Genomic DNA, 19594 nt, shown 5'->3' on the forward strand with positions numbered 1-19594 from the left:
TGAAGTTTGCCAATGACCATTTGGATGATCCAGACGAGGAATGGGAGAAGGTCCTGTGGTCTGATGAGACCAAAATAGAGCTTTTTGGTTTAAACTCCACTCGCCGTGTTTGGAGGAAGAAGAAGGATGAGTACAACCCCAAGAACACCATCCCAACCATGAAGCATGGAGGTGGAAACATCATTCTTTGGGGATGCTTTTCTGCAAAGGGGACAGGACGACTGCACCGTATTGAGGGGAGGATGGATGGGCCATGTATCGTGAGATCTTGGCCAACAACCTCCTTCCCTCAACAAGAGCATTGAAGATGGGGCGTGGCTGGGTCTTCCAGCATGACAACGACCCGAAACACACAGCCAGGGCTACGAAGGAGTGGCTCCGTAAGAAGCATCTCAAGGTCCTGGAGTGGCCAAGCCAGTCTCCAGACCTGAACCCAATAGAAAATCTTTGGAGGGAGCTGAAAGTCTGTGTTGCCCAGCGACAGCCCCGATACCTGAAGGATCTGGAGAAGATCTGTATGGAGGAGTGGGCCAAAATCCCTGCTGCAGTCTGTGCAAACCTGGTTAAGAACTATAGGAAACGTCTGATCTCTGTAATTGCAAACAAAGGTTTCTGTACCAAATATTAAGTTCTGTTTTTCTGATGTATCAAAAACTTATTTCATGTAATAAGATGCAAATTAATTATTTAAAAATCATACAATGTGATTTTCAGGAATTTTGTTTTCGATTCCGTCTTTCACAGCTGAAGTGTACCTATGATAAAAAAAATTACAGACCTCTGCGTGCTTTGTAAGTGGGAAAACCGGCAAAATCGGCAGTGTATCAAATACTTGTTCTCCCCACGGTATTTCGAATCCAACAAACAAACCGGACAATTACAATATCCCGCTCCCTCCCTCCAGGGGCGGGATAATAAAACTGACCAAACTTCGGGGGGGGGAGGTTTGGTCAGACCCACCCAAAGTACCCCTTTTCGGGTTTTCATTTACCTCATAAGTTACATGGACTAAACTTTGTCAAAGTAAAGACGTAAGATGGGAGATCACAAAAATAATAAAACTGACTAAATTTTCAAGGGGAAAGGTGTGGTCAGATCCCCCCAAATTGGTGCCGCCTTTGAAACCCCCCTTTGGGGTGGTAATTTACCCCACGAGGTCCATGGACCATTTTTTGTCAAAACAAAGAAGTATGATATTTGATCACAAAAATAATAAAACTGAACAAATTTCAGAGGAGTGGAAGGTGTGGTCAGACCCCCACAAAGTACTCCTTTTAGGGTTTTCATTTACCCCATAAGTTACATGGACTAAACTTTGTCAAAATAAAGACACTCCAATGTGGGTATGTTGGAATGTGATGGTTATACCCAGGGATAAACGACTCCAGAAGATTTGGTACCTACCACAAATCAACCAGTCACCAACATCTTAATGCTGTTGTTGTTGAGACAATGAGAAGATCTCTGTGTATTGCATCCAAATCTGGAAAGCAGTCAATTGCAGTAACTTACGATCTTGCCATCACAAACCTTGCAATGCAGATTCAAGCTGAAGAACAACCGGCTTCTGATAATGTGTTTGTTGCGCTCGGTTCATTCCATATAGAGCTGGCACTTTTCAGTGCTTTTGGAAAACTTATTTCAGAATCAGGTGGGCCTCACATTCTCAATGAGTGTGAAGTACTGGCCAAAGGGACAGTAAACGGATTCATCAAGGGAAAAAACTACAAACACTGCAAGAAAATGCATGAGTTACTTGCCCTTTCTTTGGAGATCCTGCACTTCGAATCATTCCTGTACACACAAGAAAATGCATCTGATATATGTAACGTAATTCGGCGCAAGTTGGAAACCATAAACCAGCACAAGAACATAGATTCTCATAGCTACACTAAGGAAATGGATGACGTTTTACAGTAATACAATGTCTACTCGATTGATACACACAATGGGAAGAATGGGAAAACCGCTCGGGTCTGGCTAAAGTACATCAAGATGATTCATCTCTACCACAAGTACAGTCGAAGTATCAGAGTCGGCGATTTAGACGCATACATCACCTGCCTACCTAACATTTCCAACTACTTCTTTGCATTGAACCACCCCAACTATGCGCGTTGGACTGTCAAATACCATGACAACCTCCTTAAAATACACGAAACACATCCAGAAGTTTTTGCTGAGTTCCAGAATGGATGGTTCTCTATAAAAAAGAACAACGAAACCATTTTCGAGAAGTCCCATAGATCTTACATTAGAACAAATGATCAATGCTGACGCAGCAAGTCAACGGACCAGAATTGCCTCGATCACAGACTCCATCTCTGCGAGGCAACGATGGGCGGAATCCCACTTTCTTTGATCGAGTGTGATTTCACATGTCTTTGAAAATCTGAACATGAAAAAGAAAGAAGATGTCACTGCAAGTCTGAAAGCTCACAGAATCAGGAATGACAATGCTGCTATCCGGAGCGTCATAGCAATGGTAAAGGAAACCATGAATCCGTTCAATAGCGAGCTTGATCCTGGACACCTCTACAACATAGGGACAGGTAAAGCTGCCTCAGACAACACAGAGAAGTTCCTCCTTAATGTAGTCGAAATTGGAAAAGAAGAAAGTTCATCAAGGAGTGTGTTGAAGACCCAGCCAGGTTTGAGAGGCGAATACAACAGCAGAATTTGTACACGTTTGCATCAGAAGCGGCTAAACGCAAACTTCAAGGAGCAGATGGTAGAGTGGTAGCAGCATGTTTGGTTCGCAATCTGTTCGGAAGTATCTTTTACCACTCACTACAACAACGAGTTGATATGGCGGAAGTCTTGAAATATCCACTTACACCAGTTCCACTGTCGCTTAGTCATGTAGATGGAACAATGCAGAAAACGCCTAAAGCTGAAGTCATGAAGTATCTGGAGTCGCAATTTCCAACAACCCCTCCGACGTCAATAAATACAACTATCACTGATGCTTCATTTTTTCCTGCATTTGCAGATGAACTCTGCTCTTCCATCCAGTTTTGGTGCAGCAGCTCGCGTTCTTCTCCAGAGGATTCTTTCAGCACATGGTGATGCTATTCACTTTGTCACAGACAAATGGCCGTCTCCTTCCATCAATGACTGCGAGAGAGATTCACGAGCTTCAACATCTGTCTCATACCAGATCATTGGTCCAGCTCAGAAACGACCAAGTAATTGAATTTCAGCTCTCAAAAATGCCAGTTTCAAGAAATGATTTATTGAGTTCCTTGTGAACAGGTGGGAGGATGATGGATTAGCTGACGTGTTTCAGCAAAAAACTCTCTATGCTAATTCTGGTGATGTATGCTACAGTTACAGAGTGGTCGATGGTAGAGTAGTGAAGCAGGTAGAAGCTACACTGGGCAACAATCATGAAGAAGCTGATGGTCGGATGTTTTACCATCTTGCAAACATACCAACTCCAAACAACGTCGTCGTTCGTACATCTTACACTGACTGCCTTATTATTGCACTCGGTTGCTACCAATTATTTGCTGTCATTGAAGATATGGATAGAAGCAGGATTGCGAACCAACAATACTCAAAGATACATCAGTAGAAATCAGATGCACGCAGCACTCGGCGAGACGTTATGCAACTCTCTCCCAGCATATCACGCTTTCACAGGTTGTGATTACACTTCCTCATTCAACAGAAAAGGCAAAATAAGGCCATTGAAGCTACTGCAGAAAAACCACGATGCACAGGCAGCTTTCAGTCAGCTAGGACATGAAACAGAAGTCAGCGAGGACACAGTTGTCAACATGGAAAAGTTTGTTTGCGAGATGTACAGCAAAAAGAAGATATCATCGGTCGATGAAGTCCGTCTGCAGATATTTTTGGACAAATACAAACCAAATAAAGGAGAGCAAAGATTCTCGTGTGTAAATAAGTTTGATGGCAGTGCGGTGCCGCCATGCTCACGAGTACTACTGCAGAAGATAAAGCGTACTCATCTCGTTGCAAGGCGGTGGCTATCTTCTACACAATGCAACCAATCGGCATTATCACCACTAGATTTTGGCTGGAAACAGGAGGATGGATGTTACCCATTGCAATGTTTGATGGTGATATTTCTCCAAAATCGTTCGATGTTGTTTGCAGCGAAAATGACATCTTCGAGGAAAGTGATGGAGGAGGTAAGAAACAATGTCTGTCCATTACAGTTCGTTTCTAAAAATGCATTTAAGAAAATGGTTGACAGAAAAAGGAAAATTTGGTTTTTCCCCAAAATATGAAAGCTTTTTTGGGCATAAAATAATTATTTTGTTACAGCAGGGAACATGGATGACTGTGAAAACGAAGACGAAGAAAGTGACAGCGATGGTGGAAGCAGCGACAGTGAAAGCTGTGACGACGATGTGTAACCTCCTCGTAAATAAATTTAACCTCCTCGTAAATAAAAAGTAAATAAATTTAGTCATTTTTTTTTATTCGTAATTTACCATCATGCGTGTTCATTTTGGCAAAGTTCAGTCCATGTAATTTATGAGGTAGATGAACCCACAAGGGGGTATTTTGTGGCGGTCTGACCACACCTTCCCCTCCTCTGTAATTTGTTCAGTTTTATTATTTTTGTGATCAAATATCATACTTCTTTATTTTGACAAAAAATGGTCCATGGACCTTGTGGGGTAAATTACCACCCCAAAGGGGGTTTCAAAGGCAGCACCAATTTTGGGTATCTGACCACACCTTTCCCCTTGAAAATTTAGTCAGTTTTATTATTTTTGTGATCTTCCATCTTACGTCTTTACTTTGACAAAGTTTAGTCCATGTAACTTATGAGGTAAATCAAAACCCGAAAAGGGGTCCTTTGGGGGGGTCTGACCAAACCTTCCCCCCCCCCTGAAGTTTGGTCAGTTTTATTATTTTTGTAATCTACCATCATAATACTTTGTTTTTACAAAGTTTGATCCATGTATTCGATGGGGTGAATATAACCCCCAAAGGTGGTGGGTCCAGACCCACCGACTGGGACGCAACTGACAAAGTTTTTGTGAATGACTTAAGTGGCATGAGTAACTTTGAGGGGTCAAACCTTCGAGGGAAAATGGGGTGAAATCTTCCGTCACGAGCTCCCAGACTAATACTGTGCCTTTTGTCCTGTTGCGTCCTGATCCATTCAGTGTTTTAGCTTTTCCACTAGTCTAGACTCGGAATACAAAAAACTGTCATAGGTTGGCAACCATTACGCATGCTTGATGGGCTGAATTGTCTTGTTATGTGTTCCTTGGAAGTCATCTATTATAACCGTGAACCGTTGTGTTTGTCTGTCAATTTACGGCGTATAATTGTATAATATAATACAATTAATAGGCTGCCGCTCAACGATTTAAATCATAACCGCACTAGAAATCGAAGTGTCAACATCACCGTCATACCGAAGAAAAAAATAAAAAACCAGGGAGTCTGGAACACTGACGCTAACCATTACATTGACGTGTTTCGACTTATGAGTAACGTACAAGTAACGTGTGTCGACGTGTTTCAATGATCGCGTAACGTGCCTACAACTTATGCCAGCGTAAGCGGAACGTGTGTCATACGCCGAGTATGTCGAGAAATTTTCAACATGCTGAAAATTTCTCGACATACTCGGCGTATGACGACGTATGCCAGCGTACTACGACATATGCCAGCGTACTATTAACGTATACAAAACTTACCCATAACGTATTCGACGTGTGCCAGCTTGGTTCGGCAAATTTTTCATACGTCGGCATACGCTGGCTAAAACGTCAAGGTGTGACAGCGGCTTCACACTTCGATGTCTAGTGCGGTTATGATTTGAATCGTCGAGCCGCAGCCTATGAATAGCCTACGCCACGTGATCGTCGGAGATACGCTGCCACGTGCTATGTATAAGTTAGACTATCGTTGGGCATATGTTGTGAACGCCGACAACACGCTCAGCATTCGTTGGTATAAGTTATCTATATGTGATTAAAACGTTCTGTGTACGTTACTAATACGTTATGCATACGTCCAACACGTTATTATACGCCCAAAACTTTTTTAAAAACATCAATAGTTCAGCGTACGCCAGCGTTTTACATACATTTTGAGACCTTGCCAAACACTGGCTAAAACGTCAAGGTGTGACAGCGGCTTAAGTGCTGCCGTCTATCCAAAAAATATGAACTAGAGTAAGGGAGTACTCATTGCATCAAACACTGAACATAAACACAACTGATAATCTACATATTATTTCTGTTAACGTCTGCGCGTAATTTGACGTATCTCCTCCAAAACTGCCGGATGGATTGTCACCACTTTCGGCATGCGATTGCTCTGTGGTCTAATGAACAGCATGGGCTGTGTGAGATCGCACCAGACGGACAGGTTTGGGAATTTTGGGCGATTTTTCTAATTTTTACGTTCGTTTGCATGGCGACGTGTGACGTCACCGCTGAGAGACGTAATTCCGTCATGACATCATCGGTCATTCGCTGACGTCATTACGTCTGTCGTCGACAGACCGTCACCGCCGAGAGGCGTAATGTCACTCCGAGAAAACAGCGTCTGCAATGTAAAACCCTCTTCTGCACATGCTGACTACCTCAGAAGGTGAATTGGACACAAAAAATGTAACAAGAAACATTGTATCTAAAGGAAAGATTAATTTTTATCTATATATTACTGCTCCTATTCAGTCTAGGGCTAGGCCTATATCATGTTAAACTTGCCCCATCAGATGCCAACCTTCCAGTCACACTGCAGAGGATGCAATTTCCAGTCAGACTCGCATACTCGATGACCATAAACAAATCCCAGGGCCAAACATTTGACAAACTCGGAATATACCTCCCAGCCACTGTATGGCCAACTATATGTTGCATTTTCACGTGCAAGAGGTGACTCCTAATATCCATCAAAGTGGACAATAATTCCTTACAAGGACTATTCAGCAACAAGACACTCACCCAAAATGTCATCTCCCGGGAGGTCCTTTAGAAAACTAAGGACAGGTAACCATAGTGCATCACATCCCTAATGACACCCTCCCCAGCTTCCCTTAACATCAACTATTATGTCTCATCCACCTTTTGCCACCCATTCAACTCCGTGCGGAGCACGGGTATATGCTAGTATATGTATATGTATATATATATATATATATATATATATATATATATATATATATATATATATATATATATATATATATATATATACACATACATACATACACACAAATATGTGCTTTGTTTTGTTGTGTTGTGACTAAACCTCAAACTGTTCTGAAATCATACTGAACTTTGAGGGTGTACCTACCCCTCTCTTGTGTGTGTCCTAAGGAAATTTGTTTTGAATATTTTTTTTAAAAATAATCTTAAATCTTCAACTTTAATTGCTCATAAAAATGTGATGTGATATGACTATTACAAAAACATTTACAAAATAAATGTTTAAATTCTGATAGCAGAATTCAATCCTCATACTCCTCATATTCAATCCTCATATTCAATCCTCATGAATGTGATAATCCTCATACTCTGTCACAGAGCATTGGTACTGCCGAGGCAGCTTCTTGAGCAAGGGTTATACAAAGTGGTTTGTCTTGCCTTCCCAGCTGTAGTTCGGGCAGGAATTTGTAACTTGGCCATGGTGTCGCCGATAGCTCGCCCACTCTTTGTGAAGGATACCATGGGATATTTAATATCCACCAACTAATGTTGTTAGACGAGATGCCTGGTTTAACGTACATCTGAGGGACAGCACACATGTTGATGATTCACCCAGTCTGTCTTCCAAAATGGGTCCTGGCAATTCATCAGACCCAGAAATTTTGTGTAATGTACACAATTTATTAACTTCATATAGCATGTGAATACATCATATGTCAATACATATCCATGCACATGTGAAATACAATTTGTTTCTAAATTCCAGATGTCTGAAATGACTGTGTCTGGAGCAAAGCCAAATTGCAACTTCGGATATCGTCTTGGAAGTTGCGATATTTTCCATCATTACCTTGATAAAATCGTTGCAGTCGAACAGGTACGGCAAATAGTGGAGGTAATTGGCCTTTCCTCTTGGAGCAACAAAGTGTAAATCCATCCCCTTTCCCTGTTGATTCATTTGGGAAATGTTTCACAGAACAGTGCATGCATGGTGAGATCATGGGACAGCAATTATGCTTTTGGGCAATGTTATCAGATACTACATCCGATTTATTACGGATGTTGTCGTATGTTTGCTGAGCACGCATTACTCTCCAAAGTCTTTGTTGCTCAGCATCCTGTGCAAGTCTGTGTTGAAGTTCATCACCCATCTCATTATTTTTCTTGCTGCCTCCGTGCAAGCCTATGATGGCGTTCATCAGCCATTTCATTTTGTTCCCTCATTCTTTTATTCATTTTGGAAATGGCAGTTCCAAACACAATGCAATGCGTCACGTCCTCCGGTTTAACGTCCCTCCGATTGATGCCTCACCCTGCATGCCAAACGCCAGGGTGGTCATTGATTGCTGGGTTGGGATTCCAACCCTGGCAAGGTAGCTCAAAGCCAAATGTGCAATCCTCTGAGAGTCTCCTGGCAGGTCATAAAATAACAAATGCAATGCGATTGATTATTTGAAATAATCTTTTACTTTTACTATGCTTAAGATGTGTGATGTCTTCATGTCGATGTCATTCTGCTTCACACAGGAGCTTTATGCTTGTGTAATACTACGATCAGAGTCCCGAAGACTCGCAACTTTTTCTTGTGACTACGTCTGAAGAATGAAACATTTCATCATCATGACTGTCGAAAGAATACAGCTCAAATGGAAAAGTCCCTGGGAAAAAGTGTTGTGGGCAATGTATTTGGGCAATACACCCTTTTGTCTGGTGAAAACCAAAATTACTCTTTTAATTTGTGAACAGCATACAAAAGAACATTTTTCACATTGAAGATTTAAAATAAACTTCTTTAAAGTGTATGTGTACATAACTTATAACTTGTAAAAGAAAAACTAAAAAAATGTCTATTGGGAATTTTCCTTCTAACGTTTAATTATTTCACTGTGAAACTGTGAAATACAGTTTGTTCATAATTCCTGTAACTTGCACACGATTCAGCCTTGAAAACTCGTGCGGAAACCAAAAAGTTTTTTGTTTTTTTAAAATTAAAGACCACAATTTTCGTTCCTCTGCATTATGAAAAAGTACCTTCTTTGAGTGTTGTATAATAGACCACTGCCGCGTTCATTCACATGCATGACTTTGTTTTCTTGGCATGAGTTGTAATCAAAATATTCCTTTGTTTCTTCAAGAGGTAACTGAATGATAACTCCCCCTCCCCACATCACGTCTGACCAGATACATTGAAAACACCTGTTAGAATGCATTTTTGTGTATAAACACCGATGTTCATTCAATTTTCTCACCTTTTGCTGCATCTGAAGCTTCAACAATCTTAACGACTACAAAAAATGAAATCAGAAGATCAATTAGAGTTAAGATATAGCCGTGAGGGAGTCTGAATGGACTTTATATTACTTACAGGCCTTAATTTCTCTTTGAATGCATTTTTGTCTAAAAACGTTAATTTTCTTCCTGTTTTTTGCATCCGAAACTTGCACCATCTTAGAGACTACAAAAAAAGAAATCGGATGTCGAATTAGAGTTGAAATAAAGCCCTGAGAGTGTAAGAGAGTGCGAGCCTTACAAAAGAGGTTGTATGCAGTAAACAAAATGGTAGTGATTTGATTTTGAAGCCCCTCCCTGAATGGGAAAAGCCCCACCCCAAATGGATGGACAGATAGACTGGTGCAGATTATATTTAAGATATTCCTGAATCCAAAAAAGTTCAATGCAGGAGGAGGACTTTCGGCCCACAAAGCATGTGGTAATATGCTATCTTATGGTTGTTTGTCCATGCTCTATCCTTGTAAATACTGAGCATCAAGCAAGGAAGCAGCACATACCATTAATAAATTATTTGGTATGACTCGGCCGGAGTCGTATTCGAAGCGCAGTTAACTTGAATATCCTCAGCAACTTTGGTCGAATGCCAAGAAAAGTGTCCTTCAATTTTATCATAAAGATTGAAGGAGAAGGGTCAATTTCCATATCGGTAACCTTTAAGCTCGACCAATGATACAAAACTCAACTCTCGGGGGTCTTTCTCATGACCATGAGATTTGATTTATATCGTGAGCCCAAAAATTGCTCTTTCCTTCAGAAGAGCATACAGAATTATTGGATTACAGATTCCCTGTTAGATACTGATGTCTTCGTTACATTTGTGTTTGCACCGATTCTAAAACACAGCTGCTTTTTTTTTTACTGCCCATTTCTCAGGAAACCTTTTTTCTTTTCTTTTTCCTTTTTTTTTTTGCAAATTCACTGTGGCAGCTGAAAAATTCCATTTTGCGATTGACTGATTTAACGATCTGGCGCATAATTAATGAGCTGATTATCTTAATGTTAAATATGTCCGGCAGCAATTATTCTGACCTTTTTCTTGTCTCAACTGCTCTCTGCCGCTCCTCAGTAAATGCTATTGGTCTCCTTATCTTCCTCCTGTTACTCCTCGTCTCCCACTTCTTTTCCCACCCCATTTCTTAGCTTTATGCAGCCAACACCTTCCCACACAGACTGATAACTGAAGTCCTTAACGTATTCCTATTACTTCAAAAAAGGGAATGACTGTTAACACCTTGACCTGAACTTCCTGTGTCAACTTAAATTGGCTTATTTTGAGTTTTTAATTTATACTTTTTCTGTTAAACTGAGCTGATTTGCTTTCTGCCAGTTTTTCTTGTTGGAGGTTGCCAGGGAGGTTGATGTTGGTTATCATAACCTTTAGTATTCTTGTTGAGTCAGTAAGGGCTTTTCATTCTTCTTAAGTAAGGATTATATGTTAAGATTGTACAATTGTTGAGAATTTTCTTTTTGCCTTATTCTTTCCCAACAATACATTTTGCAACAAAATTAAGTGTTTGTGAAATGCTCATTCCCAGGCCCGGCATCAGTGAAAGTGTGCTCGGCTGGAAAGCGTTCATTCTCACAGTCATCTATCTTTCTGCACTATCAATTATCTGCCTGCCCCTTTACTCCAACTCTCCCCCCCCCCCACCAAACTACTTCCCCCCAAACCCCCACATGCTCCTAATTAATTTCCATCATGTTTGATACCTGGCTTTTTTCTTTCTTTCTTTTTCTTCTTCACTTGGCTGATGGCTCTGGATTTTAGGCTCACGCAGACATGTTGATCGGTCAGTGAATTAAAAAAGCTGTCCAGCAAATGTGAACACAAAATTACATTGCTTGCTGGGAATACAAGCAAGGTTATCCAACGGCTAATCGGTCCCTCAGCACATCTTCCCAGCACCATATCAGAATGACATCAATCAGCATAACCTGCCATTACATCGTGGCTGCCTTGAATTCCTCTTTTTGAAATTGCGGGCAAATTTGTTTCCTTATTTATTCATATACATACTTTCTTGTAAATCTCTTTTCTTTGTTTTCTCCCCACTTGTTAATATAAAGTTCCCCAGCAATGAATCTTTGGGGACTATTGGTGATGTTGTTGGCAATGATTTCAGCAATTTTCATATGTGCACCCAGGCTTTGTTGGTTGTTGTGCCAAATAAAGACAGGACCTATGGTATTTTTAAACCACCTCCCATTTTTCCCTCTAATAAGCAGACCTCACTTTAATTGCTTGTTAATTACACCCGCTATGCCTCTCGGTAATGCTCGGCACCCTGGCGTAATTAGCAGGCAATCAGTGGTGGGGGCTGCGTGTTAATTTCCACCCCAGGCTAATTTAATTAATCATGCCCACCCTCCCTCAACGTTAATGGGATGCACACAGGTCATTTGTTTGGTGGTGCCAGGCCATTTCTTCGTTCCATTTTGCAGTTCTTGTCTTCCTTTCCTTCACTGTTGTTCCTCCAGCCCTATTATATGCAAGCCACATTGAATCCCTGGGGAAAACATTTTTTGCCCATTTGCAAAGCACACAAAACCTGTTCTTTGCAAAGCACACAAGACCTGACGATGCCTGATCTTTGAACCAGCACTATAGCTTTCTGGCATCTGAACGTTTGGAAACATTTTCTTAGTTGTTTTCAACACCGACGTGGACACAAGTTTCTTGTCATCTCTCCTTTCCAGATTTTTAAAATAATGTCCTACATTTTAACATCCAACAACTTCTCCTTGTGATTACCTCCACCACCGAAGGTGAAGGAGGTTATGTTTTCACCCCTCTCTGTCTGTTTGTCTCTCTGTGCACAGGATATCTCAAAAAGTTGTGGACGGATCTGGATGAAATTGGGTGTGCAGATTGGGTGTGTGACAAAGACAATCTGATTAGATTTTGGTGAAGATCCAGATCCGGATCCAACAACTAGAATTTTTAAAGTGATTCCTCACCATTGAGAAATTGGGCCAAAAACGAGATATAGCACGATATCTCCAAAGGTTTTGGACAGATTCAGACAAAACTTAGTGGACACGGGTGCATGACAAGGATGAATTGATTCAATTTTGGTGAACATCCGGAAACGGATGTGATAATTTTTTAAGTGATTCTTCACCATTGAGAAATAGGGCAAAACTGATGTATAGCAGGATTTCTCAAAAAGTTGTGGACAGATGCAGATGAAACATGGTGGATTGGTTGGGTGCATGACAAGGACAAATTGATTCGATTTTGGTGAAGATCCCAATTTGGATCTGGACACGAGAATTATTTCATTTTTAAAGTGATTCTTCACTATAGAGCTAAAAACTATACAGTACTGTGGAGCATGATATTTCAAAAACATATTGGGCCCGATATGTTCTCATGGATTAGGCATTACGTGGCGGAGGTATGCTTTCTACCGAGTGCCCTTCTAGTTTTAACTTGTTTTCAGTTCCTTATTACCCTCCTCCTTATTGACCTTTTCATCCTGTGCATCGCATGCCCATTTACCACTGCTCCTTTCTCATTCATTGTTACCTTAATTTTTTTCATCTTGTTTTCATCCTGCTATGAGGTATAACTCTTGACTTTGCCTTTTGTAACCCTTTTTCCCCACTTGTTCTTGTCGATTAACTATTTTGACCTATACCTTTATCCAGAGAGGACAAGGAACGCTGGATCAGGGCCAAATATGAGCAATGCCTCTTCTTGCCACCTCTTCCACCATCTGAGTTGTCCCTGGGCCAGCGTCTACTTCGTGCTACCGTGGAAGATGATTTGCCTGCCGCCATCCTCCTCCTCGCCCTTGCCTCCCGTGACGAAGTTAACGAGTCATATGGTGATGGAGATGGCCGCACAGCTCTACACCTCGCCTGCGCCATGGCAAATGTCGCCCTCGCTCAGCTTCTCATTTGGGTAGGTCTTTCTTTGCACAACATGACGTCTCCCTACGTTTGTTATCATTATTTTATCATCACCATTGACCCTCGTTTTGTGTGGTATTGCTTTCCACCCCGTTGTATTTTCTCCTCTCCTTTTAAGCATTTCCTTCTCGGCACCAAATAAATTTTACCAATACGTAGCTTACTAAATCTTTTGGGGCATGTGAATTTTTAAGTTGAAGTAAAATTAACCAAAGCTTGACACAAGATGTTTTCTCAATGAATGTTGCACAGAAGATGAATTGCTGAGAATTTTTCAGTCAAACAAAATTAATCGTGTATCAATCAAATGCTTCTCTGCCCCCATCTTTATATTTACAATTGTATTCATTGTTGTGGAACTATCCTTTATTAACAATTCGGAGAGAAAGGAATGTTGAATTGTTGGAGGCTCAAAAGTGTGTTTCAGTTTGTTTTAAACAAGGAAAATACTGTTTTGGTCCCATTTTGCTGTTTAACAAAAATGGGAATCTCAGTTATGTGCAAGCAAAATGTTCACATAACTATACTGCAGTCCTCATTAATGGGATCAGATTATACAGTGTAAGAGTTTTGCTTATCAGAGTAAGGAAACAAAATGCTTTTAAAACGAGGTCACATTGCCTTTGAAGTAATTGCACTTGGCCTTCATTCCAGAGAAATCAATTTGCCATTGTGTTTCTTTTTCTGAACTCAGGACAAAATATCATGGTCCAAACATCTGGATATATTTCTTGGTAATGCGAAGATACATTTCTCACTATTTATTGAACACTTCAAATATTAAATGAAACCCACAAAATGTATTGTTTTTCAACCTACCTATTGTTTTTAGATGTTTCTAAAGTATTCTTTCCTTCGTTCCCCCCCCCTCTCACCCCTCTTTCTTTCCCCTTGTGTTTGGTGTCATCCTTCTGGTTCATCATGTGTGTCTATGAAGGATGTGTACATATCGAATAGTGAGATCTTTATAAGCACTTTATGTAATCAAATGTTTTATTTCTCAAAATCATATTTGGTTTTGTATAATTTTCAATTAGTTAAAATTGTAATATGTAATCAACCTTTTTTTTCTCCCCCCTCTGAAAATTGGCCCAAATAATTTTGGCATTGACAGGGGTTCCTCCTTAATTTTGTCCCTTTTCAATGAGATAGGTTTGTAAAAAAATGTTCAAACAAAGCTAAATTAAGACAAGTTTCAGATTCTTTTCTTTTTTTTTTTTTTGCTTTCTTTTTTTCAACCTCCAGATGTCTATTTTAATTCGATTAAAAAAAATTCCTGACTAATGATGTGATGACATCATTTGGGGCCGTTTAATGGTACTTATTCACAACGGTTTGAATTATTTTTTTTTGAGCAATTCCTTTTTAAGTGTTTTGTGTTGTTTAATTTTAAATCTATAATTATTTAATTCATCACCACTTTTCAAATTTAATCTCAATTGGAATACATGTCTGAAATAAATATGTGCCAACGCAACACTAAAAACAATACAATTTGCTTTTGTTTTTTTGCATCACAATGGAGAGAGCTTCTTTTACCTTCCTTACAAAAGCTTTTAAAATCGGATTATCACAAGAAAAGTTTTTTTTTTTTTAGCTTTGAGATGCTCAGTTTTCATCCATTTCAAATTTGATTACCCTTAGATAATACGTAATCTATTATCGTTATCATTATTATTATTGTAATTATTATGTGGTTATTATGCACCATGCTATCTGCAATGAATCAGTTCTGCCAAAGCAGTTTCTTGGCGAGGGTTACAATCCCGGACGGGTCGCCACTCCGATGCAGGTTTTTCGATGGGAGTGCAGGATTTTGGAATTTCACCAGGGTGCTGGTGAAAACAGACAGGAGATTCTGTTTAACATCCGTCCGAAGGATGGCACACACATTGATGGCTCACCCTGCATGCGAAACACCAGGCAGACATTGTATATCTGGGTCGAGATTCAAACCCAGGGTAGACAATTCAGAGGCCAGTGCACATAGCTCTGTGCTATGCTGCCAGCTTCTGTTATGCTATGAACTCCATAAATCAGTGAAAAACAAATTGAAAGAATGAATTAATGAACACCTGACAATAAGAAACCAGAGTAATCAAGTAAACAAATGCCGAATTATTCTTTAGCCATTTCTTAATTTTATACTTCACACAGTTACTACAGTTTGAGACAATAAAATATATACTGTATCTTTCCTTGGCCACCTTGTTTACTCGATACATTAAAAACATTGTGATTTACCTGAAATTGCTGTTTGTGTGAGATGCTTGACCAAAATCAAAGTAATATTGTGTGGCCTCCATATATATTGGATGCACCAGCACCCTACCAAGCATGTGGATGTTTTGTCAACTGTTCGAGGTGAAAAGGTGACGTAGTCTCCCTTTATATATGTCCTTTATTTCAGAGCATACAAAAAAATATTTCATAATTTTGACACCTCATACAACTGAGAGCTGTTAACATTATTTATTTGGCTGCATGCATGAGTATCACACAAATGCCTGGTGTTGGCTTAATGGTTATGGTGGTGGGTTTGGGATCTGAGGATCCTGAGTTCAAATACTGCTCAGCTGTTGAATTAATACCAGGTGGTGTTGATTCTGCCCGTCATCCTTACGAGGTCGGCAAAATGAGTACCAGCTTGCTGGTATCCTGTGTCGGAGTGGCGACCCGTCCAGGATTGTGCCCAATAGCCAAGGAGACTTCATAGGCAGCACCAACGCTCTGCACAGAGTATGGTCCCAATGGATGGATGGATGGATGGATGGATGAGAATCACCACAATCGGTTTGTTAAATTTTACCGTGACCCAAAATATCATCCTTTGTATTGAAAACCGAATAATTCCATCTGTATCTCCATATGTTTTTTTTTTAAACCTCTGGATTAATGGTATTAAAGTTTGTTTACGACGAAATTTGTTGCAGGAAGCAAATAACATTTTCAATTCAATCTTGATGTCATGATTATAAAAATGATCGTTTTGTTTTTCGATCAAATGTATTCATTCAGGATTGCACTACTTAGGTCTTACAAACGGAGTTTACTTTCTTAACATGTTTGCTCGTGATGACACTACAACCCAGCTAAATGCCCTGTGAAATCCCTTCTAATTCTGTGTCGGAAAATTGCTTTCACCTTGAATGCTTTCCTTGAACTCTCAAACTAGCTTTTGCATTTCTACTTAATTCTCTTTTTACATCCTCCTCTTCCTCATTAACCCATTACTGATGCAATGTTTTATTCTGGAGCACCCCAGGGTTTTTTGTTTTTTTATCTCATGGTTTGCTTCAATCCTCAATTTTCTGAAGGTTCCATTTGAGAAAGAAAGCTTTTCGACATTGTACATTCGAGTTTCCTTCTGCAGTGTAATTGCGATTGTTTTCTTCTTTTTTTTTTTTTTTTTTTTAAGAATAGAGCTCGAATATTCTATTCGCCAAATACACTACAGTAGGAAGCTTTTGTCACCTGATTGCAATTTTGGGTGGCTTCATAACATCCTAATTTGCCTCATAATTGGTGCAATTATTGGCATCATCAGAAATGTCACGTCCTAATCACTTCTGTTATATTGCCTTTCAGCAATTATTGTAACTTCTCTTACATTATTCTTCTTTCATCACTGCAGGCTGTCATGTGTTTCAAATACCAACATCTAAAAACTTGAAGAACTGGCCTACAATTCTGACTTCTTTTTTTTTCCTTCCTTGTACTTGCTTGCCCATGTTCTTACAAACACTATTTTTTCAAAGATTGGGCATGAAGGGGCTTTCAGAGATTGAGGCTTATAGAGGAGCTCAATGAGATAGAGGCTCATGAAATATTTGAATTGTGTGGGCATGTGTGCATGTGCACACATACGCGCATGCAAAAGTGTGTGTGTGTGTGTGTGTGTGTGTGTGTGTGTGTGTGTGTGTGTGTGTGTGTGTGTGTGTGTGTGTGTGTGTGTGTGTGTGTGTGTGTGTGTGTGTGTGTGTGTGTGAGATTTTTGACTTGGTGACATTCTAGGTAGACCTCTGTGGCATCACCTCTGAGTCTGGGAGGTTGTCGGTTAAAATCTAACCGTGATGGAGTCGTACCAAAGACTTCAAAAATGGTACTTGCTGACTGATTCCTCACTTGAGAATCAATTATCAGCTTCAGAATCAATATCAGCACTTACTCATAGCACATTGCTGTACATTTTGTTGCATTTCCCCACTCCTGAAGAAACATGAACACATGACACATTTGTAATACAAGCACTCGATGTTTGTCCACCTGGCTTTGCAGCCACGATGAGCCTTCTTGGTTTTCTCAACCCAAAATTTGTCTTCGTACAAATACTGCAATCATATTAATTCCTGGCGCTCTGATCGCAAAATATCTCGGTACCTGGGTGACGACTTCTCCACTCCGGATTTGCTGCACAGCCCATTCGATAGCTCGATCAGAGATTTCTTGATCCCAGATTCGTCGCGCAATTCACCCGAAAGCCCGATCAGGGCAAGGGGAGCGCCACATCACTTGGGGCTTACCTCCCATTTGCCTTCCCAGCCCACAAATTATTTTAGCATTCTGTCCGAGACACGAAGGCATGTCTCTCCATCCCTGTATCCACTCCACACCCGCACCTCTCCCATCCCGACAAACAGTCTCGGCCATACATTTTGGTGAGTACCCCTGTAACTTCATTTAATTGTCCCTTTGTGACTAAATTTGTGATCTTTATTGATTTGTTTAATATTTGTCTTTAATATGTAGTTAAGTGGGGTTATAGTTACCAAAAATGTGCCCGAGGAATGCATACCCCGTTGTAATATTACTTATGTCTTTGGGAATATCTCGTCTGCTGAATGTCATTTTGCTTAACATTGCACTTTCTAGGAACGCACCCATGACCTAATATGGAAAAATATGGTACATCATATTATGAGTACAGTGGCGTTACCTGATAAAAATAAGGCTTTTGCAAAAGAGAGGTATACGTTTTATGAAAAGTTTGAATGAGCATCAATTACTTAGCCAGTGGAATATAAATAATATATTCTATGCTTCTTAGAAACATTACTTACATCAATATTGGACAGCATATAAGACCGGCACTTGAGAATGTGAGTTAACAACGCTCTTTTTTTTGTATACATGGTCGAGGCTCATGGAAGAGCTAGAATTGGTATACTGGACGGATCAGGGCACAACAGGACAAAAGGAACAGTTGAGAGAGGGTGGAAACACTAACAGCAGGGTTGAAGACCAAGATAGAGGTAGACTTAGACAAACAATTGGTGTGGGGAGGAATGAGGGGCAGGAGAGGATGCATGGGGTGGACAAGATTGATACATAAGGAAGCTCTCAGGAGAGAAAACTGGAAATTTGGAAGGAGGACGGATTGGGGTTGGGTGGTGAAGTGGGGGTAGTTGGGGGGGGGGGGTACACATCACACTAAAATACGCCATTTGGTGCCTGTCTGTCTGTCTGTCGATGCATTTGGTTGTTAGTTATCCAATCTCAGCCAAACTTGCCAAGATGACAAATGTAGTCCGTTACAACTCATAAGACGAAGCTTGTTGCTACTTGGTGTACATAAGTGGGGCTGACAGTTTCTCCACATAAATGTGTACCATGTATTGCTGCTTGTGGTGGTGCTGTGAGAGGTATTATGAGTGATGCTTCAGAGCCCTTGATTGTATCATGAGTAAGAGGCCCTCACCTTATTTTTGCACTCGCCAAGCTGACACCACTGGTCAAAAGTTTTAGAACACCCCCATTTTTCCAGCTTTTACTGAAATTTAAGCAGTTTAGTGTTTCAATGTACTCTGAAATTAAAGCATAGAACAAATAAACAATTGCAGATGGAAAATAAATCATGGAATCATTTTGTTCAACAAAATTTGCTTTATTATTTTTGCCCGTTTAAAGAACAGGCCTTTGCTCTATTGGAGTTGATGCTCTCTTAAGAGCCCACCCGTTCCTCAGCGTCGTTCGGACTGTCCCGGGGCCCGATCACCTCGGACCGTTTGCCGCTAGTTGGCGACTCCTCTCCAGCTACGCTCCAGCGACCCACAGTTCGGCACGGCACGGCAGGCTGCGCTCCAGGCTCCACTGCGACGATCCCGACTGCCTGCTCACCACGCGACTCCTCACAGGCCGCAGACAGACTCTCCACCGACTCTCTTCAAGCGAGCTCCACGGCGAACCCAGACTTCTTCAGCTCCCCACCGACTCCAGACTCCAGGCTTCAACTCTTGCTT

The 19594-nt window shown here is 40.6% G+C and overlaps 1 protein-coding gene across 8 annotated transcripts in view; it reads left to right on the forward strand.

Moving 5' to 3' along the window:
• LOC147029991 (arf-GAP with GTPase, ANK repeat and PH domain-containing protein 1-like) overlaps positions 1-19594 on the forward strand; it is a 459947-nt gene that overhangs the window by 411933 nt on the left and 28420 nt on the right. For all 8 annotated transcript variants that reach the window (XM_085873585.1, XM_085873584.1, XM_085873587.1 and 5 more), the window contains one exon: positions 13092-13347. In XM_085873585.1, the coding sequence (XP_085729711.1) occupies positions 13092-13347 (256 nt within the window). The remainder of the gene's footprint in view (positions 1-13091; positions 13348-19594) is intronic.

The sequence above is a fragment of the Eptatretus burgeri genome, chromosome 3, assembly GCF_056783735.1.
Source record: "Eptatretus burgeri isolate ZD-2024b chromosome 3, Ebu_testis_v1, whole genome shotgun sequence".
NCBI classification, from domain to species: Eukaryota; Metazoa; Chordata; class Myxini; order Myxiniformes; family Myxinidae; genus Eptatretus; species Eptatretus burgeri.